Genomic DNA, 27,577 nt, shown 5'->3' with positions numbered 1-27,577 from the left:
AACCTATCTTTTAGAGATATCCACCATTTCTTTAGAAATATATAAAAAAGTGAGAGGGCAACTTATTTAGAGCGCTACCTTGTTCACGATAGGACTATCTTCAAATCAAATTTATAAAAACCAAAAAAAAATCCTCCATCTATTTTAGAATTAAATAATATCAATTTTGTTCTTTTATGTCCACTACCTAGTCTACTTTTTCTAAATTAGAATTTAAACATTAGATTAAGAAAGATAGCCGTTGGAGCGAAATCAGATTTGAATATAAACACTAGCTTCTTTCTGTTTTCACCATTGCCTGTGAATTTTATTCAAAGAAGAGATATTGCAGAGAAGAAGAAGGAAAAATATGGGGTCTATCCAGATTGCCAAAGACGTCATTACGCTTACAGGATCTGCGGCCATTGTTAGCGAGTTCTTCTGTAAGTTTGTTTGTTAATGTTTATTGCTTCTCATAACCAAAATCATTTTATTTCTCGTTTATTCATCGATCTCACTTGCCCCGTGTATTTTTCGACAATTCTGGGGGACAGCTTACGCCGCCAACAGGTACCTTTTCTTTTTACTTCACATATTTCCTGTTTGCAGTAAATCTTTGATATATTATAATGCCCCTGTTTCTGTTTGTGTTATAGTATTCTGTACCAGAGAGGGATCTACCCATCCGACAGTTTTGGGGCAACAAAGAAGTATGGTCTTACAATGCTTACTACTAATGACACTAAAGTTAAGGAATACCTGACTGCCATTACTTCTCAGCTAGCAGGTGATCCTTACCTTCTGCCTCTAAATCTGTTAAGGGTCAAGTTCCATTTCTTTGAGGGTTTTCTCTTAGCTTTCTGGTTGTTATCTATGTGATGTCTGTTAGTTCGCAAACAATTTTATATAGTAAAATTTTTTCATTATGGGGTTTCTTCCCACATTTCTAATCTATCTGTCTGCATTTCCTTCTTTTTCCTATGAGCTCATTTGTTTTCTTTCAACAATTAGAATGGCTGGAGAAGGGAAAGTTGCAGCGAATCGTTCTGGTTATTATGAGCAATGCCACTTCAGAGGTGATGGAAAGATGGAATTTCACCATCCACACTGACAAGGATGTTGTTGAGAAAGGGTATGTATGTTTTGTGTTCGGGAAAATCTTGGGTGGTGCTATTGGCTGCTATAGGATTGGGTCCAACAGAAGGGGATTATTTTTAATATTTTTATTTTGCAAGTGGTTCCTTTGGACTTGGAAAGGCGCTATCAATGTAGGAATATATGTGTTTGTTTTTGTAAGCCAGAGTGTTGAGCAATGTCCATCTCAAACACTAGACCATGGAACTGATGTTCAGGACAAGCTGTTGTCCTGATCTTGTAGGAATATATGTGTTTGTTCAGGACAAGATGTTCAGGACATTGTTCAAGAAAGGTAGCTATCAATGCAGGAATATATGTGTTTGTTTTTGTGAACCAGAGTGTTGAGCAATGTCCACCTCAAATACTAGACCATTTCAAATATAGACCATGGAACTGATGTTCAGGAGAAGCTGTTACCCTGAACATGTAGGAATATATGTGTTTGTTCAGGACAAGATGTTCAGGACCTTGTTCAGGAAAGGTAGCTATCAATGCAGGAATATATGTGTTTGTTTTTGTGAATCAGAGTGTTGTGCAATGTCCATCTCAAACACTAGACCATTTCAAATATAAACCATGGAACTGACTGAACATGTAGGAATATATGTGTTTGTTCAAGACATTGTTCAGGAAAGTTAGCTAACAATATAGGAATATGTGTGTTTGTTTTTGTGAGCCAGAGTGTTGAGCAATGTCCATCTTAAACACTAGAACATTTCAAATATGGACCATGGAACCGATGTTCAGGACAAGCTATTGTTTAGGGCAGACGATGAGATTAGCTGCTGAAAAGGGTAAGGTACTGAACGTTTGCAGAACTTAGTAATCTGATGGCGAGGGCTTTCTAGATATATTCAGTGAAAAGAAAAATGCCTTGGAAAAAAAATACCTCTGTAAATTGAATTTTCTCCTCTGATACAGATATTTTGGAATGTAGGTTTAAATAAATATCAATCCGGAAACTTAGTAGAATCAATAGGATCGTCCCGCCTCCCAAGCTCCATCTCATACTCTTCTACCATTGCTGCTTCAGGTTTATCTATAAGGTTTCATGGGGTTGCCAGCACCGTTAAAACAGCAGCAGTAGCCCTCCTCCATGAGACCTGCTACCCTCTCCACTCGACCTCAGTCAAATGCCAGTCAGCTGAAATATTTGTCATTCAAATTCATTTACTGCAATCAAAGTTTTTGCTTTCAAAATTGTTCAAGATAATTTTCTTACAAAGGACTGCTAAATTTGTTGTTCTGGCGAAATGATTCGAGTATAAGTTGTACTTTTCCAAGTGTTGTACAGTTCCATAACTGCAGAAACCCTTGGACACATTATGTTTCTCAGACAGTCTCTCTCATTTTCTTTTCTATTTTGATTTATTGTTATGGTTACAGGGGATCTCGAGAGAAAAGCGATAAGGAGATTATGAGAGAAATTCAGGCAATTATGCGCCAAATCACATCTAGTGTCACATACCTCCCCTGCTTAGATGAGCCCTGTAAGAATGCTCGTGATTAGATCTATAAGTCTATCCTATTTAAGAAGTATTTTTGTATGTATGCCTTGCTTATATATTGAATATAAATAAGATCATACCATTGTTGTTACCAATTTTGTCAACTAAATGAAATTCCATTGGGGCCATCATTGCATTTGCAGGCACATTTGATGTGCTGGCTTACACAGATAATGATTTGAGTGTCCCATTCAATTGGGCTGAGAGTGAGGCACGGTTGATAAACAATCCCCAAGTAGTGAAGCTTCATTCTTTTGACACAAAGGTATGGTTCTTCCCTTTTCTGCTTTGTTCATAACCTCTCCTTTCCTTCACTCGTGTTATTTGTTATCCTTTTTTTTGTGGCAACTATCAAAGACATTGACTTGTGGCTACATATTTTGTAATTCAATTAATAATGTATGCAGAACGGGAAATATCTGATTAATATGATATTACTTGTCTACAGATACATAAAGTGGATGCTCTTGTTTCTTACAAACAAGAGGATGACGATGAGTAAAAACAAAGTCAGAGACACCTTGCCTCGCCAACGGAAAAATAGGTTTCCTTTGTAACGATGCATGTGGGTCTCTTCACCGTTTCCTCCTACTTGTGGAAAATATATTGAAAATTTGTTTTAGTCAATTGGGTGGATGTTACTGTTTCTTCACAGTTAAATCCTACTCATGCGAATTGCAAGCAATTTATTTTTAGCATAAGCTGTAAAAGATAGAATTGTATGTCAATTTTTGATGCGTCACTGTAAATGGGCTTATTATTCTCTTCTGCTCTACAATGTAACACATTTCTTACAGGAGTGAAATTGAATTGTCTTTGAAAAGTTTATTTTTCGGCTTAAACTAATAAACTAAAGGAATTAAATTTTTAATGTTTTTAGATCACAATCCATATTATCAGAATGAAGAAAGTAGATAGCATAGAAAAATTCTCTGAAACAATTCAAATTATTATCATAGATTGTAAAAATTTCATAATCATATTATTTCTTATCAATTGTTTTCAGTATATTGAATTTTTAAAACCGAAATTTAGATTGAGAGAATTCCTAATAAGCTTTTCTGCTTTTCTGACTTTTACTTTTAAAACTAAAAACAACTCTTTTTAAGATTTTCACAACCAAAATATTTCCTTTTTGCAAGATTTATTGCAATAATTATCAATTAAAATGTCAGATTTATCAAGCACGCAGATGTTATTGCTATCTCCATCCATCTGCATAGAAACTAAATCAATTACTTTACTTCTAGTTAATGATCATCATAAATATAAGAATCATGCTTATACTTTTGTGTCCATTTTATGTGTCATTTCAGTAGTGTCCTTGATTGGAGGAATGGATGGATGACAGTTGCTATAGATACTATACATCAGCTAGAATGTTACTTCTGATCATTCAGTACATGTTTTTAAATCATATTGTTTAGCTTTTCATTGCTTTTGTTATCTTTGATATGTTATTTCTAATGAGTTTGGAGTTGCGGTGTATAAACTCTACGATCAAGTTAGAGCTAAAAATCAGAATTTAAGGAGGGGATGTTGGGGATGTTTGACTATTTTAGCAGTGATAGTTGAGTTTAAACAAGGTGTCCTCTTTCTCTGATCACAAGTGGGACAATTAGAAAGAATCCAAAAGCATCTAATCATTAGTAGTCTCAAGATCAAGTCAAGATTTCCTTATGAGATTCTTTTGGTAGAAGAGGGAATGTTTCCAATGGAGGCCTCAACAATAATTTGTTTGCTAAATAATTTAAAAAAAATAAAAACGATGGTTAGGCAATGCTAACCCAAAATTGTTGTTGAGGAATTAAAATGAAGGAAGAAAACTTGGATTAGGCAAAACAATAAGAGGATGAGCAAGTGAAACATCGATTTGCAAGATTGCTCCAACAATAATGAAAGGATAAAAAAAGTGTGTGTTCGAAAAATTTAGAACTACCATGTGGACAAAACAAGTTGGTCGAAAAAGACTACCTAAGGGCTGCAATTAAGGGAAAAAGACTTCTTTAGTTGCACGACTAAGAATCGGTTCTCACCATCTTAGATGTAAGACAAGTAGACAGGAAGTCCCTAAGGAAGAGTGGGATACAAGAACTTGTCTTTCTCAATAAAGAGATGGTTGAAAATGAATGGCACTTCATCTTTCGGTGTGTAGCATATCAGGATATTCATACACAATATGGAAACAATTTGAAGGTTAGCAATCTAAATGACCTATTTGAGGAGGAAAGACTTCACAAAACTGTGGTTTCCTTGATCAAGATCCACAATAGAAGAGCCGACATTGAAATGAACTTGAAATTGTTAATGATGATACTCTTGGTCCCATAGATTGATGGTCTCTTGGACATCATTCATTCATCTGTTCAAGTATACTTTGGTTTAGATTTTAACATGCTTGACAAAGAGGTGAGTCTCTTATAATTATAGTGGCTTCTCGTATGATAGAATTGAACAAAACCCACATGCTAACAATTCTTAGGGTAGGGTTTCATGGGGTTTCAGAATCATATTTTTATGAAGCAAAAAAAAAAATGCTACAAGATTAATTGAATTTTTTCTTTGAAAAATGGCAGCCCCTACCTTTTAAGGCTTGCATATTTCAGCTGAAATTGGGGTGGGGCTAGAAATTGTTCCACCAGCTTAAGAATTTTTTTTGCCACTTGTCAATCATCTGAAATTTTAGATTCCTGTCTAAAAACAAATGAAGAGATATGATTGCTTATTTATTAATTTTTTATTTACAAGACCATCAACTTCCTTGGATTTTGAAACTTTTAAATTGAACTGCACTGCTAAATTTAGCAGACCATCAGCTTTAAAATATTTCTAAAATATTTCAACAATACCCACCCATTTTTTTAAAAAGACCCCTCCATAAGGCCTTACCCTTGCAATGAAAATCTCTTGATGCTCCGACAGATGCTATTGATTCTTAATATCCTTTGCTAATGAAGAAACTCACAAGGCACAGGAAAAGTTTTATCACAAATATATGTAACTATCTCGACCTCCACCTCCAATCATTGATGCAACAATTGAATCAAAAAGTGTAAATAAAAGTAAAAACATATTGATGCACTAATTTTCATGGATTTATATGACATACCAGTTGAGGACTAGGTCATTGCAAACCTGCCTGAAATTGTATCTATGCTAGAATTAGGAAACTTGTTGGGTAGAGTCGATCATGTTGGACAGGGGTTGAATGCGAGTCATGTTCAAATATGAGGTTGCTTGGGCCATCCTCTAGGGTAAATGGCTGATTTGTCAACAGGTTTTCTGTTTGAAAGCCCATTTATTTGGCTTTTACTTAGAAAGTTGGATTAGATCCAAATGACTAATATGGGTTGAATTCCCTTTCTTTAACCCAACTTCCATATCCTATCTAATATATGAGTCAAATGGTAGGGCAAGTCAACTCGGAGCAGTTACTAAGTCCAAGTTAGATATTTTGCTTGTTTAAGGGCTTGAAACTCTTGAATCTGGCTGGTCCTATTTTGTGTATGAGTTCATTAATGTTGGGATAAAGAACTTCAAAATTAAGGATAATTTTAAGCAGTTCCATCTATTGAAATTGTTAGCATTTCAATTGGTCATTTTTATAATAATGTCCATCATGAAACTTTCTTTTCAATTTAAGAAGGAAACATCTTTAATTTAATCTATTCTTAAGATCTAAAACAATTGGAATTAGATTACAAATTATGCATACTATAAAAGCAATTTTAAGGGATTTTGTATGTAAACAAAAGATTTGAAAAACAATCTACCTATTTTTTATTCTTTGAGGTAAGATTACAAGATTGAAAGTGCTTATTTCACTATGAGGTTTTTTTTGTTGCTAAACAATAACATGAATTTGAACACTAATGTTTTTAAATGATTAAAATGGAGATCCATGGATAAACAACAATAATTGGATTGATTTGAAAAAGAAACACAATGATACGAAGGGTGTAAAGTTATTTTGCAAGGTAGAAAATTAGTGCTATACAAAGTTAAACAAAAACCTTTTTTTAATTATCTCTAAAACTTGAATGAAAACTTCAACATAAACTTATGTAATATCCCCAACAATTTTTTTTTACTTTTAAAAGTTTTACAAACACACCAATCACCCATTAGGGTTAGAATAATGCAATCCAAACCAGTTGAAAGGAACCCTTCCACCTTTTGATCACCAAGAGCCCAAATTGGGAGGGTGAGAGCATACAGTGACAGGGGATCATTAGATGCAACATTGAAAATGAATATTACAATATTGGGCGACAAGCCAACCCCTTCCACTTTCCAGCGGGTAAAAACAAGGAAACTTGGCGGTAAACCAGCCAAGGAAACAAAACACATTCAAACACAAATCACTCTACCACGATATTTCAATGAGAGAACTTTTCACTAAACAAACTCAACTCAATCGCTTATGCAGCGGGAGGACAGTTACACACAAAGATCACTCGACCGCTTATACATCGGGAGGACTGAACAACAAACTGAATTACAAACATTGAAGGCAGCCAAGCCGGCCTCTTCCACTTATGCAGTGGGAATTACAATAAAGTACTTCAGATATAAAGATCTTGGTACTACTAACCAACAATTACAATGATGAATACAATGAAGTACTAGGAATCATAACAATGAAATTCAGAGAAATTCAAGCTAAAACACAAATAACCAAATATGATGTAAAATGCCAACACATTGAAAGTCTCGCAACTCTCCAAAAACAACTCCGAATAGCACACGAACACGGGCAAATGAAAGGTATGACCAAGATGCCCAAGATAGGATCACAAACCGGCACCAAAAACACCACCAACAAACAACACGCAACCCAAGGCACTTCCAAGAAAGTATGACTAGCATTGGAAGTACGATTTGCCACTAAAAATTAGAATGCACACTAAAAGCCATGCCAAAATAGAAGAATGATTGCCCTCCAAATACGCTTCCAATGAGCTGATACCCAGAATGATGGGTCACACAAGCAGGGAGATATGAACAATTCTTCGCTTCAGCCACACCAAACCAACAACATAGGAAAACACTCCACACTCTGAAATTTTGAAACACACTAAAAAACTGAAAACACACTCTCAAAACTTCACCATCAAACACATTGATCAATTAGGTACTGTATGTACGAAACTGTGCAAGCTAGGAAGCCACAACTCCGAAACTTAAACTCAATCACCATTTCGACAACATAACGTTATAATTTCTCCAAGATGATAAAATGAGGCGCCCAACCTTGTATTTATAGGTTTCTAGATCTCAGATTCAAATTACAATGGCACCAAATTCCCTTTAATTTCATTTGCATCTCATTACATGTCCCCCTCAAGACATGGCGCCCCTTTTAGGCCCCCTAGTCGAACTTTACCAAGGTACACAAGTTCGAACTTGAGAAGATATTACAAAGTGTGAAATGAATTCATTTTGGGTGCCCTCTTGACTTAGGAAATAAAATGTGACTTAGGATAAATCATATAATTTTTCCTCCCTAAGTCATTCCTCCAAAAATAATCAGTGAAATAATTAAGTATCAAACTCTAGGATAAAGTAATAATATTTAATTAAGCAATTATAAATCAACCATTGATCACTACCAAATCAACCATGTGAATTGAAGTGCAGAAAACACTAATATGAATTGGATTGGAGCTCTACTCAAGACTGCCAAAAATAGCATTGCCTGAACTGACACTTACTAAAAATAGTAATTCATGAAAACAACTCTGAAAAATGAGCTCGGAAAACCTAAAAAAACCTCAAAATCTAGTCAGCTGCCACCAAATTACTAAAAATAGTAAAAAATAGTAAGTTCAGAAACCACTTCAAAACAAGATGCATATTATACCTCTGTGAAGTTCTCAAAAAAACCAGAAGGAATCCACAATCAAAATTAAAGAATCCCTACCAGATCATCATCAATTTGCTCTCACACAACTCCACAAAAAATAAGAAACCCTAATTCCTCATTCCAGTTAGCCTACGGGTTTCCGGAATAGGCTAGTGGACCGCTGGTTACTTCCTACTAAGAAAGGGACATTACAACTTACTACAAACTCTTATTACATTTAATGTGCTCCAAGCATTTATTTATAAGCTCTCTAAGAGAATCTTTTAAGAATAATTAGATTTAAAGTTGCTTCAAAAGCAACCCCAATCCTATCTTTCAAAAAATAGACAATAGGCACTTAACATAGCCTAAAATAAGCTTTCCTCTATTTAAGATTTGCATTAGAGATTTAAATCAATGAAATGAATGTCTAAGATGATGTTTTACTACTTTAAAATTTATCTTAACCCTTGATTAAGTTACATATGTTAGAGGTCATTCGTGATTGGTTATTATTTGCTTTAAAATACCTCATTTTGATGCTAACATATCCTTTAAACGACTTAATCAACTAGTCACACTTCTTAGCCATCATAACTAGTTAGGTTGGACATTTTAAGTGGCAATACCATGTGAGAAACATGATTATTATTATGTTTTTATCTAATCATTGCAAGTTTTAAGTTGTTTTGCAAGTTCATGACCAGTATAATTGCCACTTTTTAATTGATAATGCCACAAGAAAAGTGCAAAAATAAATTAAGTGTTAAATCTTTGTCTTGCTTGTCTCATTTTTCTACCACCATTGTCAACACTTTTGCCCTTCATGGGAGGTACTGCCACCTTAGAATGATGATTTTCTTTATGATTGCTAAGTGTCTCATATTAGGCACATTTCTTTTCTATTGTCACCATCTCGATCACATTTTTAAAGTGCCATTACCAAGAAAAGAGACTTTTACCTTGTGTTTTAACCGTTATTAATTAGTTGCACTTTTTTACCACCATTGCCAGCAATTTCACCCTTTTATAGTTGCATTGCCACTTAACATAATTCAAGGTAGCATTATGGATCATATGGCATTGACTAGGCATAAAGACATAGATGAGTTTCATTTTCATTTTGCATGGTCTTCCTCTTTTGAAAAAAACATTGCAATAGTTCTCTCCACGATATTGAACAATATTGTTAAAAAGAGTTTCGGTGGAAGTAGAATAAATTGAAGCTCAAAATTTTTGCTGACCTGCAACTCGAAGGAGGCCTATTTTAACTTCTTCTCTTTTGGAACTGTTGTCTTAGTAATTGGAAAGTAGCGACAAATATGATAGGATGTTTAAGGACATTAATTTGTTTGCATACATTTGCATGAAGGACAGTCTCTGAAACTGGTTTTTTCATGCCAAAAATACCGATCTACAGTTTGAAGGAAACCTGTAAATGATGTCTTAAACTCGTTTTCTGATGCTATGCATACTGATCTCCAATTCAAAGTTAGCCTGTGAATGAGGTAACAAGATTGCATCAATCTTGACCAATTGTTATTTTTTTTGGAAGCCAAGTACATCTAGAAATTTAATTAATGGTAGCGTGAAGCCATTGGTTTCAAACTAATGGGTTATATGATATTTGACTAGGGGTATATGGATATAGATGGGTTCCATTGTCATTTTGTATGCCTTTCCTCTTTAAGATGAATGTTTTCAGAGGTATCTCCATTGTATTGAAAAATAATATTAGAAGCATTTTGGTGGCTGTAGAATCAATTTAAGCTCAAGGTTTTGCTCAGTTGCCACTAAAAGGAAGCCTATTTTATCAACTTTAATTTTGGAAGTGTTGTCTTATAAGATGGAAAACAATGATAGATATGGATAGATACTGGAAGGATTTTGTCACACTTGGCGTTTGCATGAAGATTATCTAAGGCAATCTCTTGGAACTGATCTCTGGATTGAAGGCAACCAGTGAACTAAGTAACTGGATAAGAAACTTCTCACAAATTACTTAAGTTTATTTGTCTTATTCAATTCAATTTTTGGAAAATTCATGACAAATTTCTTTAAGTGATATTAAATTAAAATCTATGCATCTTTGGGGATGACCCCGCAGCGTGACAGTAAGTCACAAGCCCTACTGATAGGGCGGTCGTGAGTTCAAATCTCATGCATTTCTTCCAGCAAGAATTTATCCACACGTGATGTTGGGATGGAGGTATCACTAGTTCGGAGTCCAGTTGATGGCAAGAAGTCGGTAGGATGGCCACATAGACGGTTGATGTGGCTGGAATGACATGCGGTCGGTAGGATGGCTACATAGATTGTTGATGTGGTTAGAATGACAAGCGAAGTTGGATGGCCACATAGACTGTCAATGTGGCTAGAAAAACATGTGGAGTTTGACTGCCACCACTGTCGGCACTCAGAGATCCTCGCAGGGGACTGGCAGAGCAAGTGGCCTAGGAGAGATAAGGAGAGGAGCAAAACTCGTGCACACCAACGAAGAGATAAGAAGACACCTGCGCATGGCATTGGAGAGACAAGAGACACCTGCGTGCAACGATGAGGTGACCCCTGCGAGCGGGGATGGAGTGATAAGGAGATCGACACCTGCGCGTAGAAGACAGATAGATAAGGAGATACATGTGCACCGACGATGGAGAGATGAGGTAACGCCTGTGCACGATGATGAAGTAACGTTTGCACGAGGCAAAGGAGATATAAGGGTGAGCTGCCATGCGTGCACAACGGAGTGATAAGATGGAGATGCCAAGTGCGTGCAATGGCAAATAAAACTCCTCAAATAAGCGGCCTCACAGGGTCATAGCTTTAGTCAAAAGCGTTAATGGCTTCGGTTTCTTACCGATCAAAAGAAAAATCTATGGATCTTGCCTTTTGTTAAGAAAACATATCCTCGGTGATTTTTATGCATTTCTGCTCTGAAATATTATGGGTATTACAAAACTGTATAGATTTGGAATTAGCTGAAAATTCTTTGATAAAAAGATTTGAATAAAAAATAGTTAAAATTACAAAAAGACCCATGCTAAGATTAAAATGTGCTAGTTGAAGCTTTTGTTGGAATAGCCTAGGTCTGTCTCTTCTATGGGCTTTGCGAATTCTGCATAGATGTTATGTCAGGGGCTTGTTTGTGAATAAATATGACTGAAATGTGTATATACGTAAAGTTGAACGAAAATTATGATACTGCGAAAAACTAAGATAGTAAAAGATTCAAGAATAATGATAACAACATTACCATAATAAATCTTCTGAATAACAAGATCTATATACAGTACAATGACACTTTTTCTGGTTCTGTCTATGTTATCACAGAAACTTGCACACTTGCTGAGCTATCAACCCAGCAACCTTGTGAAACATGGAAACAACCCCGAAGTGTGGGACCTTGCGCAAGGGGGTTGAATCTCTGGAGAAGGCCAACTTCCTTCTCCATCAAGGTGCAAGTGTTGAACAAACTCAACACTTCAAAACTAACTCCTAGGCCTATCTTAACAAATTGCAAAGGTAAAGGGAAAAGAGAATTGATTGAAATCAAAGGAGGTGATGCACCAAGATAAGAGATTGTTCCTCTCCCCACCCGAAATGGCACAAGGAATCAACTAAAATACCCAAGAGATGCACAAACTTCAGTTGCATGAGTGACCCAAACGCATGTATGGAGGTTAGAATTTGCTGAGTGTCAAGAGGGGAGAAGGATTCCCACAAGTCACACTCAGAAAAAACAAGTTAACACAACATATATGGAGGGAAGAGCCACAAGACATACACCTATGATGAAGGTAAGGAAACATACACAACATGCATAAGTTGAAGGAAGGCAAGAATGTAATTTCAATTCATTCAAAGGCCAAAGGCCAAACTTACAGTTGCAGAAATGCAAAAATAATTACACGTCTTCAAGAGAAGAGAAAGAGCATAGGAAAGCTCAAGGCAGCAAGGAGAGAACCCTTTACAAAGAGGCTTAACAACCTGTTGACGTGTATTTTGTACACTACCTAACACAGAATAAAATACCCAAGGGTACCTTATCCTCTCTTGAATAAAGCCTCTGATTGCTGAAGATGTCGCGAGAAATGATCAATCAGGATGACTCCAAGGTTCTTTGATGTAGGGTCTCTACGTGTGGATAAGCACCAGTGGTCGTTGTGAATGCTGTTTCATCAAGGGGCCTTACATATCCGAATTTGCAAGAACAAAATTTCCTAACACTAATGAATTCCAAAAAAAAAGATCAAAAGGTAAGGTTTGCAAGAGATAGATTCTAATCTAATCCTAAGAATGACTCAATGTAGGCTAGACTTGGCAGGATTCGACCAACTTCAGTATTGCCAAGGAATTACAACTTTACTGAAACTGATGCGATCTTCTAAGGTGAATAATGATTTTCAAATCATCAAGAATCATAGGCACTACCATGGAGGTACATATCAATGATTCAATAATGAGTGAAGGTTTAAGTAATCCAAATATTTCTAGTTGACCACGCAAGGCATCCTTACGATCAGCAAGAAGCTAGTGGTTTGGAACGTGAATCTCACCAAAGAGCAAGCTCAACACTTAGTCCTTCAAATTTAAACACTACTTCGACTAAGAATGATTCAAGAAAGTAAACAACTATGAAGATAGCCACAAGAATTGCAATAAAACACCATAACTTCAATATTTTATTGATCTCAAAGCCATCATAAACAACAATTGCTTAAAATTCCTTCTTCAATGCTCAATCTTGTTACAAAATAACCTTCTTCTCTCTAATATCTAATATCTCCTCTAATCTCTTATTTTCTATTTTTCTCCTATTACAAAATGAAAATGAGTGAGGGTATATATAGCACCCTCAATTACAATGAACGGCCCAGATCAAAAGAAGATCAATGGCTAAGATTATGACACCTAAACCCTAATTAGGGTTTATTACAAATAGTCCCCTTTTTATTGAACAATATTAAATGCATAGCCAAATATTTAATTTGGCATGAAAATCTAGGAAACATAGACCAATGATAATTAAGGTGCCACATCATCTGTAACAACCTTTCTTCTAGAACCTTATTCCCTTTCCAATGCTCTTTCTTAGCATATGCAATGAATCTAGACACAATTCCTTCAATCTCAGCAATTGGAATCTCGGGAAGATTCCTCATTCGTTCCTCCAAGTGGATGACCTGATTGAAAGCCTTGAGAAGAGCCGCGTCCCATCCAGGTTCAAATTCTTTGATTTTCTCGATCAGGAGCATGGTAGCAAACATTTGATCCCTTTGTTCATCTGTGATAACATTCTCATCTTTGCAAAATATGACCTTGACTCTTTCTTCTAACTCTTGAAGATCCACATCTGTCTCAACCTCGATCCTTCTGCCAAGAATAGTACATAACACCTCAAACACCTTGTCCTGGATCGGATGGATGATCTCTTCAACTTGATTGCATTTGTTACTGATGTCCTCGAAAAGAACTTCCTTCATCTGGAGTAAAGTTGACCACTGGAGTAAATTATGAGATCCTCCATCCATTATTTTTTCTTGTGCTAGGATCTTCCTTGATGTTTGCCGGATTACTTGTAGAATAGGAATGATAACATCTCTAGTATGGGCAAAGGCGGCTACAATTATCATTAGGTTGTGGATGATCTCAAGAACCTGGATAGCTCGGTGGATAGTCTGCATCATTCTTGTTGCAAATTCAACAACAACTGTATGGGATTTGTCAATCCAAGAGCTCATAAGTTGGACCAAGCTTTTGACTCTCTCTGCCTCACCAACTGATTCAAGAGGAAGTGCTTGCACAGGAGATACTGTTGGATCCTGACGCCCCAAAGGCTGATTGAGATGGCTAAAGTAGCCTCTCCAAGCACCTCTCTCTCTCTCAAGCTTTCTATTTTTCTCCATTTCTTCCCTAAGCTTGTTTTTTAGTGCTTCAAACGAATCGGTTGCCTCATCCAATGTTTGCTCAGCAGTGAGTGGACCAAGCTCAAATGTTTCTACATCATATTCTTCTACGAGGATTTCACCTTCATACTTGTCCACTGCTGGTGTAGCTATTTGCAATTTCCTGGATCCTGTCTCATCTCTGATCATTTTGGACATCTTAGTGGCCTTCCTCCTTTCTGTCACTCCCTGAGAGTTTCCTACAAGGATCTCTAAGTCAATCACATTATCTTCATCTTCGATCACAATCACCCTTGTGAGTCTCTCCTTCAACCAATCTGGAATAGCAGATCTCGTCTCTCTAACTTGTATTTCTTTAGGCAATGTCTCTTCTTCTCGGAGAGGAGATGTCACTTCGTCATCATTCTTGTCTTTATGTAGCTCATTGACTTGGAGAGATCGACTTGATGAACGTTGAGGTGCCTGTCCTTCTTCATGTTTATCATTCTGTACCATTGATTCCATAGATTCCTCCATTTCAAGTGTCCTCTTCTCTTGTTGAGAAGATGTGCCAGATGAGCGATCTCGATTGGCCTCTTGCTTCTTCTTGGAGGATTCCTTTTTCTCAGGTCTTTCTTTCCTCTTCGCACCTCTAGGATGAGGATTGCCTTCACTTGCACTTCGAAGGTTGCCTTCGCTTGTGTTCCTGGGATGAGGATTACCTTCACTTATACTTGCTCCTCCTTCCCCTGGTCTTTCCTCCAAAGTAAAAGTCATAGATATGTTCTGTTCTCTCAACTTTTGATGTTGCACATCAACCCATCTGCGAGTACAAGAAAAAACTGGAGCCATCAAAGCATCTAGATCCAAAACCTCAGGCTCATTCCAATCTATCCTCACTGCTTTGCTTTCTCGGTCATAAGATGATTGGAGATGTCTGCCACTGTCCTGAGCTTGATCGGCCACTCTGTAAATTTTGCATTTCCTGATGAAATCTAAAGGCAATCTGGAATGCATCTTTCTTTTTACTTCAAAATCATCCGAGAGATTCATCCAAAAATCCTCTACCTGAAATTCATGCTTGTACTTTCTACTGACTGTCTCCTCTATATACCCATAAGGATCAAAACTCTCTCTCAAGGCAAAGAATGAAAATAAATATAAGGCCAACTCCCTCTCTGCGTCATCCATGGCTAGAGCATTAGGACATACCTCAACTGAATTTCCTAGTATGATCGGCACAAGAATTCCATTTCCATGCCTGTGTCTGAATGCCTTTGCATAAGCTGCTAACAGCCTAGTCACTTCAAGTAACGCTATCCTGTCCGTCAGATACCTTGGCAACATGTAGGGAGGTGAAGGACACCCATGAACTCTAATATATGTAAATTTCTGAAATTGGATGAACCAAGCACCATACCTCTTTACAAGCTCTTGTGCATCTTGAGATAGCCGATTGTGAATCCCGCCTTGTAATGTCCTGGTGATGTTCATCGTGAAGGTATCATTGACTAGCTTGTAGTTACTTCCAGGTGGATGATGCAAATGGACGTAAGAATCACAAACTCTGACCTCCCCGGGTCCTCTTCCGATCACTCCTCTATGAGGTAGTCCTGCATACTCAAAACTTCTGATCAAGGCATACATGATGTACGAGCTCATGTGGAATGACTTGGTAGCCTTCAGTCTTCTTAACTACACGTCCAAGCAATGGCTAATCATTCTAGCCCAATGAATTGTTCCTTTTCCTTGAACTATCACTTGGATGAAGTAGAACATCCACTTCTCGAAATAGAAGGCTTGAGGAGCCCCTCTAACTCGGTTGAGCAAAGTTATCAAATCTCTGTACTCTTCCTGGAAGTCGATCCTATGTGGTGTGTTGGGAATCTTGCTCAGGCGAGGACGACTCTTGAGTAACCAATTCTTGTTGATGATGCTCAAGCAAGTGTCTGGATCATCCTCGTACATGGACCTGGCTCCTTCTAAGCTTTTGTAAACCATATCTCTATGCTCTGGAAGATGGAGAGCCTCACTTATAGCCTCTTCTGAAAGGTAAGCCAAAGTGTTCCCTTCCTTGGACACGATCGATCTTGATTGTGGGTCATAATGGCAGGCACACTCGATCATCAGCTCATGGCACTGGACTGCTGGAGGGAAACCGGCTGCCTTGATAATGCCACTTTCAATTATTCTCTTTGCGACAGGTGATGGCTTGCCAATGTAAGGGACTTCTCGAAACTTCTTCACACTGAAGTTTCCCAAGTTGGTATCTCCAATGTTGCTCCACTTCGACATGATCTTGGTCTCCAATTCTTCATTCTTTTGATCTTCCTTCATGAGGGTTGGACGACTGGTGGATGCTCCTGTCTTTGGGGTCGCCATTGTGACACCTACACAACATTTCGTAATGAGTAATATATTTTGCAACGTAGAAATATAGACTAGATTAAAGTTTAAATTTAGGAAACTTCATGATAAGTCTTTGAATTATCATTTCCTAAATATAGCTATGCAATTTGAGATTCAAAATTCAAAATTTCAACAATGGACTAGGAAGATTCACGCCATACCTCCACTTGAGAACTAATTTTAAGAAATAATGCAAAATTAAGCAAGTTCGCTAGGCAAGATGTGGATCGAAGCTCTCCCTTCAACAAAAATGGTCTTCCTTTAGACTTCGCAAGCATTAGCTTTACCACCTTAGTCTTCAACGCCTTGAGGAAAATTCGCTCCACCTCTAGCCTTCAACTAAATTCGCTCCTTCTTAGACCAGATTTCGCACACCTTGCTTTTCTCCAAATCGCACTTGAGTGAATGGATGAATGATGGATTAACATCGCTCAAGATACCCCCACTATATAGGCGCTCACCACCTTATTCCCCATAGGCCGACTTGGTAAAAAAAAGCCAAAAATAAACAAAAGTTAAATAAAAGAAGAGGCCGACTTTATAAATAATATTAAAATAATACCCCAAGCGCTCTTTCCTTTTATTTAATTTAATAATAATTAATTTTAAATGCCTTTATAATTAAAATTTTTGATTTTTTAAAGGCTTAAATTAATTATTAAATGTTATGCGCACTTATTAAATACCAATTTAATTTCAAAATATTTCAAGGTTTTATCGAATTTGGCATTTAATGCAATTTGAAGGATATTGGCACCCAAGCATGGGAAAATAATGGATATCAACAAGATCGCTCTGGTCCCTTGGAGAGGGACAGGAGCGCCTATACAATTTAGACTTCACACTTCTTGTTTTTTTACGTCCAACACCTCATCTTTGACGTTCAAGATGGCATTTTCATTGGGAATTTAGAGTTTGATTTATTCAATCTTTGGAATGAATGCTCCTTAAAACATTTTCGCCCTGGTCCCTTGGTGAGGGACAGGAGCGATTTTTGTCTTTGTCCTTGATCCTTGTCTTTTCCAATCGCCAAATCAAGTTGTGAGGTAGGCAATGATCATTATTGTTCGTTCTACGCATGCTTAACTCGCTTTTTGCAAGGCAAACTTGACCCTCTTAAGATTTTCACCCTGGTCCTCCAGTGAAGGACAGGAGCGATTTTTACATTTGAGCTTAGGATCGTTGATTCTTGGAGACGTTTCTTTGTTCATCATTCTTTTAAAGACATTTCTCACTTTGTACAACCTTACCTTGGCGTGATTCTGGAGGGAGGTGCTTGCTTTTATGAAAATTGCCTTGGTCCTTGAGTGAAGGACAAGAGCGCCATTTAGTTGATTGTGCAAACTCTCGATCGTATCACCCTTGAATTACTTTCTAGACGTAGAATATCACTCCCCACTTCATCTCGAGTCTTTGGAAATGAAAGTAATGTTCCGAAATGTCAAGCTTTTAGGCATATTGAACATTTCGCTCTGGTCCCTTGGAGAGGGACAGGAGCGCCCTAGCCATTTTCATCAATTTGGTGGTCTTTGTTACTTCATTCTTCCATGAAACCCTTTAAATATCATTTTAACCTTGCGTCTTGACTTGGATTCGTCCAAATTTGGAGAGGAAGGTTAGCTAAAGTGTTTTTCGCCCTGGTCCCTTGGAGAGGGACAGGGGCGATTTTGCAATTATAAGCTCACTTGTGTTTTGCTAGCTTCGAAAATTATTTTCAGCGGATCGATTATGTCTTCCCTCACCCACCTCAAACGCGAAACTTGCTTTCCTTTTGCCAAAAACTTGTCTTGAGGGAAAATCGCTCTGGTCCCTTGGAGAGGGACAGGAGCGCCCTTTGAAAATAGCCCTGGTCCCTTGGTGAGGGACAGGAGCGAACTTGTCATTTAGGTTGATTTTCTCCTTTGTGGGCCACTTAAATTATATTCAATGGATAGAGCACACTCCCCTTGGCCTCTTCCAATCGTAAAATCACTTAAATCTTGTGAGGATAATGCAAATTTGGGATTCAAGCTCCGGTCCTTCAGTGAGGGACAGGAGCGATTTTTGCTCTTCAAGGCCAAATCCTTTTACTTTTCACTGCGAAATTCCTTGGCTGGGAAGACATCATCCTTCTACAGGCCATGAATGAGAACCGAAGTCTAGGAAAGGTCTCAAAAGGTGTGTTTGGAGAAAATCGCTCTGGTCCCTTGGTGAGGGACAGGAGCGATTTTGTCTTGTTAGACAAAAAGTCCAACCTTTCACTGCTTTTGACTAAGTCTGGATATTCAACTATGCTCATTTCATCCTTCCTTGTGCCTTCGACACTCCAATTTGATCAACCAAGGTCAAGAATGACCCTGATAAGCCATTTCGCCTTGGTCCTTTTGTTGAGGATAGGAGCGATTTTGTCTTAATCACTCAAAATCATCATCTTCAAACCTCAAAAATCCTTAAAATCTTCAGTTCACGTCCAATTGACTCCCCTGGCAACCCTGCACAAAACAATTTAAACAAGTTAGAGACAAATATGCATTAAATAATATTTTCGCCCTGGTCCCTGGGAGAGGGACAGGAGCGAATTCTCCTTAAACCTTCAAAATTTTATCATTCAATCACTTTATCATGCAGGATTAGGTCATCTTCAAGGCCAGGGTCAGTCATCCTGCTTCCAAAAATTTGGTCAAAATTCATGTAGACAAAATATACAATTTACCCTCAAAATACTAGCACTTAGACAAAACTTTGAATTTTCCCCAAACAGAATCCTGACTTGACCTAAGACAACTCTGACTTCAGTAGTCCATCTTCAGGAGGATGTGTAATAACTTTCAAAATTCAACTGGACTTGTCTTAAAAACACATTCAAAAGAAACCCCAGGGGTTTAGACCTAGTCCAGACAGACCTCACTCAAAATCCTAAAAAGTAGAGAGAAGAGCGGGCAAAACCAAGCGAGAAAGAGGGGGTCCCCATTCTAATGGGGCGATGTGTGAAATGGTCACAACACAACCTTATATAGAAAAATGGTTACAAGAGTGATCATGACCCCTGCATGTCAGTCTGGGAGTGCAGGGAAGTGCATGCACTTGACTTCTGTAAATGCAAGCAACCTAGCCATACCCACAAAAGGCAACCTTGAAAGGTGGATTGACTGACCTTCCAATGTCAGAGTATGCGGACATGACATAAGTCACCACAACAAGAAAGGCCCCGTACCTCCCTTGATGGAAATCCTACCAAAAACATTAAATGCACCCATGTGACTCCACAAAAGAAGGTGCATAAGTCACAAAACTAGTCAGAGCATTTAAAGCTTTGAGTGTTGATCACGCCATCCAGAAGTGTCGCCAGTCAGAAAGAAGTTTGGGGACTTCAGAAACTCGGGTTCCCGAAGTGGGGGAAGAAAAGGAAAGAACCTCGGAACCTCGGGGTTCCGGAGTCCTGGGAAGGAGAAAAGAGAGCAATAGGGAACTTCAGAACCTCAAGGTTCCAGAGGACTGAAAAAAAGGGCTAAGGAAGGAACTTCGGAACCTTGGGGTTCCGGAGTTCCACGAAAGAAAAAGGGAAGCAAAGGAAGAGAACTTTGGAACCTCGGTGTTCCGAAGTTCTAGAGAAAAGAAGGAAGAAGGCTAGGAGGGAACTTCAGAACCTCGGGGTTCTGGGGTTCCAAAGAAGGCAAGGGAAAGGAACTTCAGAACCTCGGAGTTCTGAAGTTCCGGGGAACTGAGAAGGAGGCAAGGAAAAGGCGGGATCTAGCAAAGGAACTTCGGAACCTCGGGGTTTCAAAGTTTCGAGGAAGAGAAGAAGAAGAGAAAGGAACTTTGGAACCTTGGGGTTCAGAAGTTCCAGGGAACCAAAGAGAAGGGGAAAGAAAGGGAGGAACTTTGAAAACTCGGGTTTTTGGAGTTCTGGGAAAAGAAAAGAGAGGCAACAAAGGGAAGAAACTTCGAAACCTCGGGGTTTCGGAAATCCGGAGAAAGAAGAAAACGAAGAGGGAACTTCGGAACCTCAGGGTTTCGGAGTTCCGGAGAAAAAAAAAGCGAGAGAAGGCAAAGAGAAGGAACTTTCGAACCTCAAGGTTTCGGAGTTCTGAGGAAGGAGAACAGTAGAAGGCAAAGGGAAAGAACCTCGAAACCTCGAGGTTCTGGGGAAGGAATAAAAGGCCAAGGGAGGAACTTCCTCTGGATAAGGCAACACTTCACACTTCATGATTCTTTTGCTTTCTCCTTGATCAACTAGGGCAGCGCTGGTCCATGGATCGTATCTTTGATCGGTTTTTACTGATGGACCAAGGGTGTCATAAAATAACATTTTTGGCAATTTCTGCGGGATGCTCGTCTGCTCAGCATGAAGTCCAGAAGCCTTGAGCATCCATTGGGCACTGAGTCATTGAAAGACCCAAAACATGTGTGCCATCACTTGGAGGAAAACTAGAAACTAGAGCACACACCCTCTTAAGGAGAATGTGATAGGTGCACAAGCACTTATGAAAGCAAAACAACTTCTAGTCTAATATTTACATAGTTATCAACACCCTCTTCAGAAATAGGGCTTGAGATGAATTCCATTCATGGGGATTGGAAGAACTTCGCCATCAAGCTTGGAGAGATGAAATGCATTGGCCTTCTTGCAACTAGTGATGACATATGGGCCACTCCAGATAGCATCAAACTTGGAGTGGCGCTCAGCTTTGGCTTTGTTTGCATCCCACTTGAGAACTAGATCTCCCTCTTTAAAGACCCTATTAGTCGCCTTTTCGTCAAAAAATATCTTGACCTGCTCTTGATGAGTCTCAAGTGTATGCATAGCCTGACTTCTAACCTCCTCCAACTCCATCAACTCAACTAGCTTTACTGTCATGGCATCATTCTCTGTTAATTCTAGTTGATGTGCTAGTTCAAGAGAGGGTAACTCCAGGGAAATTGGGAGTCTTGCTTCCTTCCCATATACTAGCATGAAAGGGGAGTTACCAATCACCCTCTTGGGTATGATCATGTCAACCCATAAGGTTGTCCTCAACTTAGTATGCCATGCCCTCTGATTGTCTTCAATTGTCCTTTTAATTATTGTGATGAGGTTCTTGTTGGAAGATTCAACTAAGTTGTTACCTTGAGGGTAATAGTTGGATGATGTCTTCAAGTATACACCATGCTTAACTGCCCAAGAACTAATTTGGGTTCCAACAAATACCCTAGCATTGTCTGATATGATGATGGAGGGAACATCGAATCTTGTCACAATTCCATTAAGGAATTCCAACACAGAGGCTTCAGTGGCATCCCTCAATGCAACTGCCTATGTCCACCTAGTGAAGTAATCTATTGCGGCCAAGATCCACTTATGGCCAACACTAGAAGGTGGGTTTATCATGCCAATGAAGTCTAAACCCCATTGGGCGAATGGTTGATCTACTTGGATGGGATGAAGAGGTAGGGCAACTAGTCTTTGCTTCCCAGAGAAGAGAGCACATTTCTTGCAATTCTTCACCCATCTATGTGAGTCACTGAATAAGGATGGCTAGTAATAACCAGTCCTCATTATTTTGATAGCCTTAGTCCTTACAAAGAAGTGGCCCTCTGAAGACCCATCATGAAATTCCTCTAACAATCTGCTAACTTGGTTTTGCTCGATGCATCTTAGTAAGACTCCATTAGAGTCTTTTCGAAAAAGAATGCCATTCACTAAGACATAGGGAATGGACTGCAACCTGAAATGCCTTCTTTTGGTCCTGTCCAGACCTTGGGGGTATCTACCTTCCATTAAGAAGGTGGTCATGTCACTTACCCAACTAAATTGAGTGTTCTTGCCAGTTGGTTGATCCTCTTGTAACACAAGGGCGACCTCTGAAGTAGTCTCAAAGGATGAGACAAGTTGTTCGCATAGGCCCCTGCCTCTTACAAGCTTGGTGATCTTGAAGTTGATGTCATACTCCTTGACCTTGGTTATCCACCCAACCCTCTTCTCACTGATGTCCTTGTTTAGAAGGAAATATTTGACACTTGCATGCAGAATTAAGAGTTGGATCCGGTTGTTGGACAACATGTGTCTAAACTTTTTTAATGCCCTTACAGCAGTGAGGACTTGCATTTCTACATAACTATACTTAAGCTCATAGTCCTTTAGCCCCTCACTAAAGAAAGCAATAGGTTGCTCCAAATTATCATCGTTTAGCTGTGTTAGGATAGTTGAGATGCTGGATTCTCCTCCAAAGGTATAGAGGATAAAATCCCTTTCATAATTAGGATTGACAAGGGTAAGGGCCTGAGCAATTGCTTGTTTGATCTCTTCAAAACCGGCCCTCCCCTCCTTGGTCCAACTGAAAGCCAAGTTTTTCTTCAACATGGAAGTGAGGGGTTTTACCATGGTGGCAAGGTTAATCCTACGAAGGAAACTTTGCAATCTTTTCTTGTGACAGGGGAGTGGAAGAGAAAGAATAGCCTCCACTCGCTCTGGATCAATGGTCAAACCCTCCTTGGATACGATGTGTCCTAGCAATCTTCCTTGATTAGTAGCAAATACACACTCGCTAGGGTTCAAGGACACACCATACTCCCTGCATTTCATGAACACCTGCTCAAGATGACCAAGATGGTCAGTTGCATGCTTCGAATAAACAGTTATGTCATCAAGGTATACAAGCACAAACTTTGTTAATACACCCTTGAAAGCCATGTCCATTGCTCTTTGGAACGTGGCACTTGCATTGGTTAGCCCAAAAGGCATTTTACAATAAGCATAGGTACCCAGCCACTTAGTAGTAAATGCATCTTGTATTGGTTTGATTGTTGGACCAAGATCCGATTGTAGCCCGAATACCCATCCAAGAATGAAAATCTTTCCGAGCCACTGACCTTTTGGAGAATTTGCTTCAAAGAGGGAAGGGGATAGTGATCCTTGAGGGAGGCTCTATTGAGATCCCTAAAGTTTGCACATAGTCCGATTTCCCCATTCTTCTTTCTTATAGGGACAAGGTTGGCCACCCAGGAGAAGTGCTTGATAGGGAAGATGATATTGGCTTCTATGAGCTTGGTCAACTCCTTCCTCATTAGTGGCTCAATCTTGGGGTTTATTGGCATTTGTTTATGTCTAATTGGCTTTGCATCCAGGTTTAGATCTATAGTATGTTGGGCTAAGCTAGGGTCAAAACCCTTCAAATCTTCATAAATCCAAGCAAATATGTCATCATATTTTTGGCAAAGCTCAACAAAGACCTCTTGCTCGGTTGAGGAACACACCTTGCCCAAGTTTAAGGACCTACCCTCAGCGACAACAACTGGCTTGCAATCACCCCTCTTTGCAGCCAAGTTCATCTTCTTCTTCAACTAATCAACCGAGTTGAAAATGCCTTCCAAGGTAACTAGACCTTTAGGCAATTTGTTGGAGTTGAGTTGCATGATTTGATCTCCATATTGGTCTTGTAGCTTAGACTGATTTTTAGCGAAAAATTCTACTTCATTTTGCAAGAAGTTGACGATTTGTTGATCGCTTTCGAACACTTGCCAATTTACTTGATTGTCGGGGACATCAGGCCTCACAACAAGCCTGATGTGTTGCTCCTTCTCACTTACAACATGCACTGGTATGTCGAATTGAGCACCAACCGCTGTAAGCCTATCAGTATGCTTATTCTGACTTCTAGGAATGCTCTGGATATTGAAGGCCTGAAATCCTTCAATCAAATCCAAAACCCTGTGTTTGTATGATTTGAGTAGGTTGTTCTTTGCCACACTTTGGGTTCGGATGTGGTTAACAACCAACTCACTATCTCCAAATACTTGCAAAGATCCGATATTTCTGCTTTGTGCAAGTTGGAGACCTTGGATCAAGGCTTCATACTCAGCGACATTGTTGGTGCAACCAAATTGAAGCCTAAAAGCGAAATAATATTTCTCCTGCTCAGGAGAAACAAGCATCACACTGACACCTGCACCATTCTTGTTTCTCGAACCATCAAAAAACATGTTCCATAACCCCTTTGAGTCTCCTTATGTCTTGATGAGGTTAGGGATAGGAGTATCCTCTTCATGGATACAATAGGTGCCAAGCCTAGTCTCTTCACTCTCAGCTAATGGATCAAACTGAAAAGCATTGGCCCATTCGTCCAACAAGCAATTATGAACCTCTTGCAAAAGAGTGGCAGGCTCACGGACAGTACACTCCTCCCCCACTTCATGCAAAGTGCAATTCATGTTTACAGGGCTGGGGGTGTAGGGCTCAATGTGGTTTTGGGCATTGGGCTCTGCCCTTATGGTAACCTTGGTACCATACCTTGTTCGAAATAGCATGTGGGACCAATCAAAAGACAGGTACCCACCTATCTTGGCGGTGAAGTCTCTAAACAGGTAGATGGCAAAGAAGGTAGGGAGGTCGATGATTGATACATCTTGCAACACAGTGCAACCAGGGCATGCATGCAAGGTTAACTTCAATTTTTTTACCACCCCTACTGTCTTAATAGAAGTGTCATCTAATTGAACCACCCCTTTGGTCACAGGTTCGTATTCTATGCCAAGAAGATTAGCTACCTTCTTAGACATGACTGAGCTACTAGCTCCTGAATCTATCATGCAGTTGTAAACCAAGTTATCTCCTATCATTAAAGAGAGATAAAAGGGGGGAGGCTTGCTGATCTTACTTGAATCTTCCTCCTCCTTGGGTTGCACCAAACTGGTGGAGGCTTCCCTTTTCTTGACTGCTGCCTCATCACCTGACTGATCGACGTCCTTCAGTGCTTCTTTAAGAAAATCCCTTTGAGATGGGATCGAAAGGGCTTCCCACATAGTGACGTTGAGGTTGGCCTTCTTCATCTGATCAACTATGTTGAAAGGAGCACCAACTGATTTTAGGGGCCCCTTTGAGGCTACAAGGTCTACTTTTTCTCTTTGGACGACTTGGGCCTCCTCCTGCCTCTTGCTCCATTGAATGGTATTTTGGCTTGTATCATGGACAACTACATTGGGTGTTGGAGCTTGGGCTGATGTTGAAGGTGAGGCAGCCTCTATAGCTCTCTTCTTTGACCTCGTATACTGCACCATAGACTCACCATTTGTTTGGTTCAAACTACAGAATTTTGCCTCTTGCCAATTGACAAAGGTGGAATCCCCTTGCAAGTAAGCCTAAGTGCAAACACTAGGCTGATTTGGGTCATATTGCTGGCCAGAAGTACTTCGCTCATCCTGCACCACTAGGGTTTGGACAAACCCTCCATTTTGGCATGCACCTTGGTTGTGTGGTTGATTGCATGGTTGACACCAATCTTGCTCTTGGGCGAGGTTATTTTGCATTGGAACTATCGCCTTTGAGTTGCTTGCAACTGTGGGGTTCACACTATTCAAAGGTCTAGCGTTGCTCCATTGGTTTTGCCCTTGAAAGGGTGGCCTATTCTGCTAATAGTTTTAATTTTGTGCTTGATAAGGTCTTCTATGTTGGGTTTGATGCCTCTTTAGTGTCACCAACTCATTGCTAAAGTTTTGCAGTAGAGCCTTGACCTCATGGAGCTCATTGGAGGATGTAGAGGGTGTGGATGATTGTCTTGCGGGAACCATGGGAATAGGAGCCAAGGTCAGTTGTTGAGTAGGAGCTTCTAGGAAGAGAGGCATCAGAGGCCTTGGAGCTATCTTCCCAGCTCGAATCAAACAATTTTTTGCTCTTATGGCTATGTCATATGCACCTAGTAGAGAGGCTCCACCCATTGATTGTACCATGACAACTATATCGTTGTTAAGAGCTCTAAGATAATACAAGAAGGCATGATTTGGAGATGGCTTCACTAGAGCAGGAATTCTATTCCATGTCTTATGGAATTTGAAATTGAAATCTCCCATGAATTTGTGGGGTGTCCTCTTGATCGTAGTCAACTGCTCAACAAGTGATAGATGATCACTTTTGTCTTCGAAATGGTTGCACAACCTCTCCCCCAATTCGTCCCAATTGTGAATGGAGCTAGACGACAACCCTTTATACCACTGCAAAGCTTTGCCTTTCAAAGATGTGGCTAAGAGTCTGACACCAACATCATCCCGAGTGATATTATGGACGGAGCAGATGTTTGCAAAGTCTTGAATGTGCTCAATAGGCATAGTAGTTGTTTCACCAGTGAAGTATGGTATACTCTTCAACGCAACCATTGGTATGTAATGCCATTGAGTCAAAATAAGGAGACTCCCCCCATTGAAGGTAACAAAAACCTGATTTCTTGGCATGTGAAACAATGGCTATTGATATGAGTGGTGGGAGCTCTTCATAGTAATGGTCTTGTGAATGGAGGGGTAGAATGAGACCTGGGATATGGAGTGTTTACAACCTTGAGCTCCCTAACTAGTGATAATGAAGGTCTACCTCTCCGCCTTCTAGAACCTGAAGATGAAAGCTCTTCGAACTAGAAACTACCTCTAGAAGACGCCCTTGTATGAATTCTGGGCATGAAATCATGAACTTGCTTGAGCGAGAGATTGAACTGGTGAGCAGAGACTTCCGAACCTAGGGGTTCCAGAGTTGAGCGCTTCAGAACTTGAGGTTTCCGAAGAAGCGGACCTAGGAACTTCGGAACCTGGGGGTTCTAGAGTTAGGATGGCTTAGTGACTTCGGAACCTGGAGACCTCGAGGTTCCAGAGTTAGCAACAATTCATTTACAAGAGACTAGTCTTGTGAGCAAAGTCACCAAGTGCTTCAAGATGACTACCTCTAAAGGCTGAGATGCCAAAAACAACACTGAATCCTTAGCATGTAAATTGAACTATGTCCCACCAAGCATGCCAAAAACTGTTATCACAGTAACTTGCACCCTCACTGAGCTATCAACTCAGCAACCTTGTGAAACATGGAAACAACCTCGAAG

The 27,577-nt window shown here is 39.4% G+C and overlaps 1 protein-coding gene across 2 annotated transcripts in view; it reads left to right on the top strand.

The window, feature by feature from the left end:
- The first annotated feature begins 274 nt into the window (after positions 1-274).
- LOC131027621 (mitotic spindle checkpoint protein MAD2) overlaps positions 275-27,577 on the top strand; it is a 29,823-nt gene continuing 2,520 nt past the window's right edge. Inside the window, exons 1-7 of one of the 2 annotated variants that reach the window (XR_009102505.2) lie at positions 275-422; positions 534-549; positions 636-766; positions 991-1,111; positions 2,503-2,606; positions 2,768-2,889; positions 3,073-3,189. Coding sequence is in view for 1 of the 2 variants with exons in the window: in XM_057957695.2 (XP_057813678.1) it covers positions 350-422; positions 534-549; positions 636-766; positions 991-1,111; positions 2,503-2,606; positions 2,768-2,889; positions 3,073-3,126 (621 nt within the window). In the remaining variant the exon portion in view is untranslated. Of the gene's footprint in view, positions 423-533; positions 550-635; positions 767-990; positions 1,112-2,502; positions 2,607-2,767; positions 2,890-3,072; positions 3,453-27,577 lie in introns of those variants that run through there. The other variant, XM_057957695.2, reaches the window with a different exon arrangement.

This window comes from Cryptomeria japonica, chromosome 1 (assembly GCF_030272615.1).
Source record: "Cryptomeria japonica chromosome 1, Sugi_1.0, whole genome shotgun sequence".
NCBI classification, from domain to species: Eukaryota; Viridiplantae; Streptophyta; class Pinopsida; order Cupressales; family Cupressaceae; genus Cryptomeria; species Cryptomeria japonica.
The sequence above is the reverse complement of the archived record's forward strand: the minus strand, read 5'-3'. Positions and strand labels throughout refer to the sequence as shown.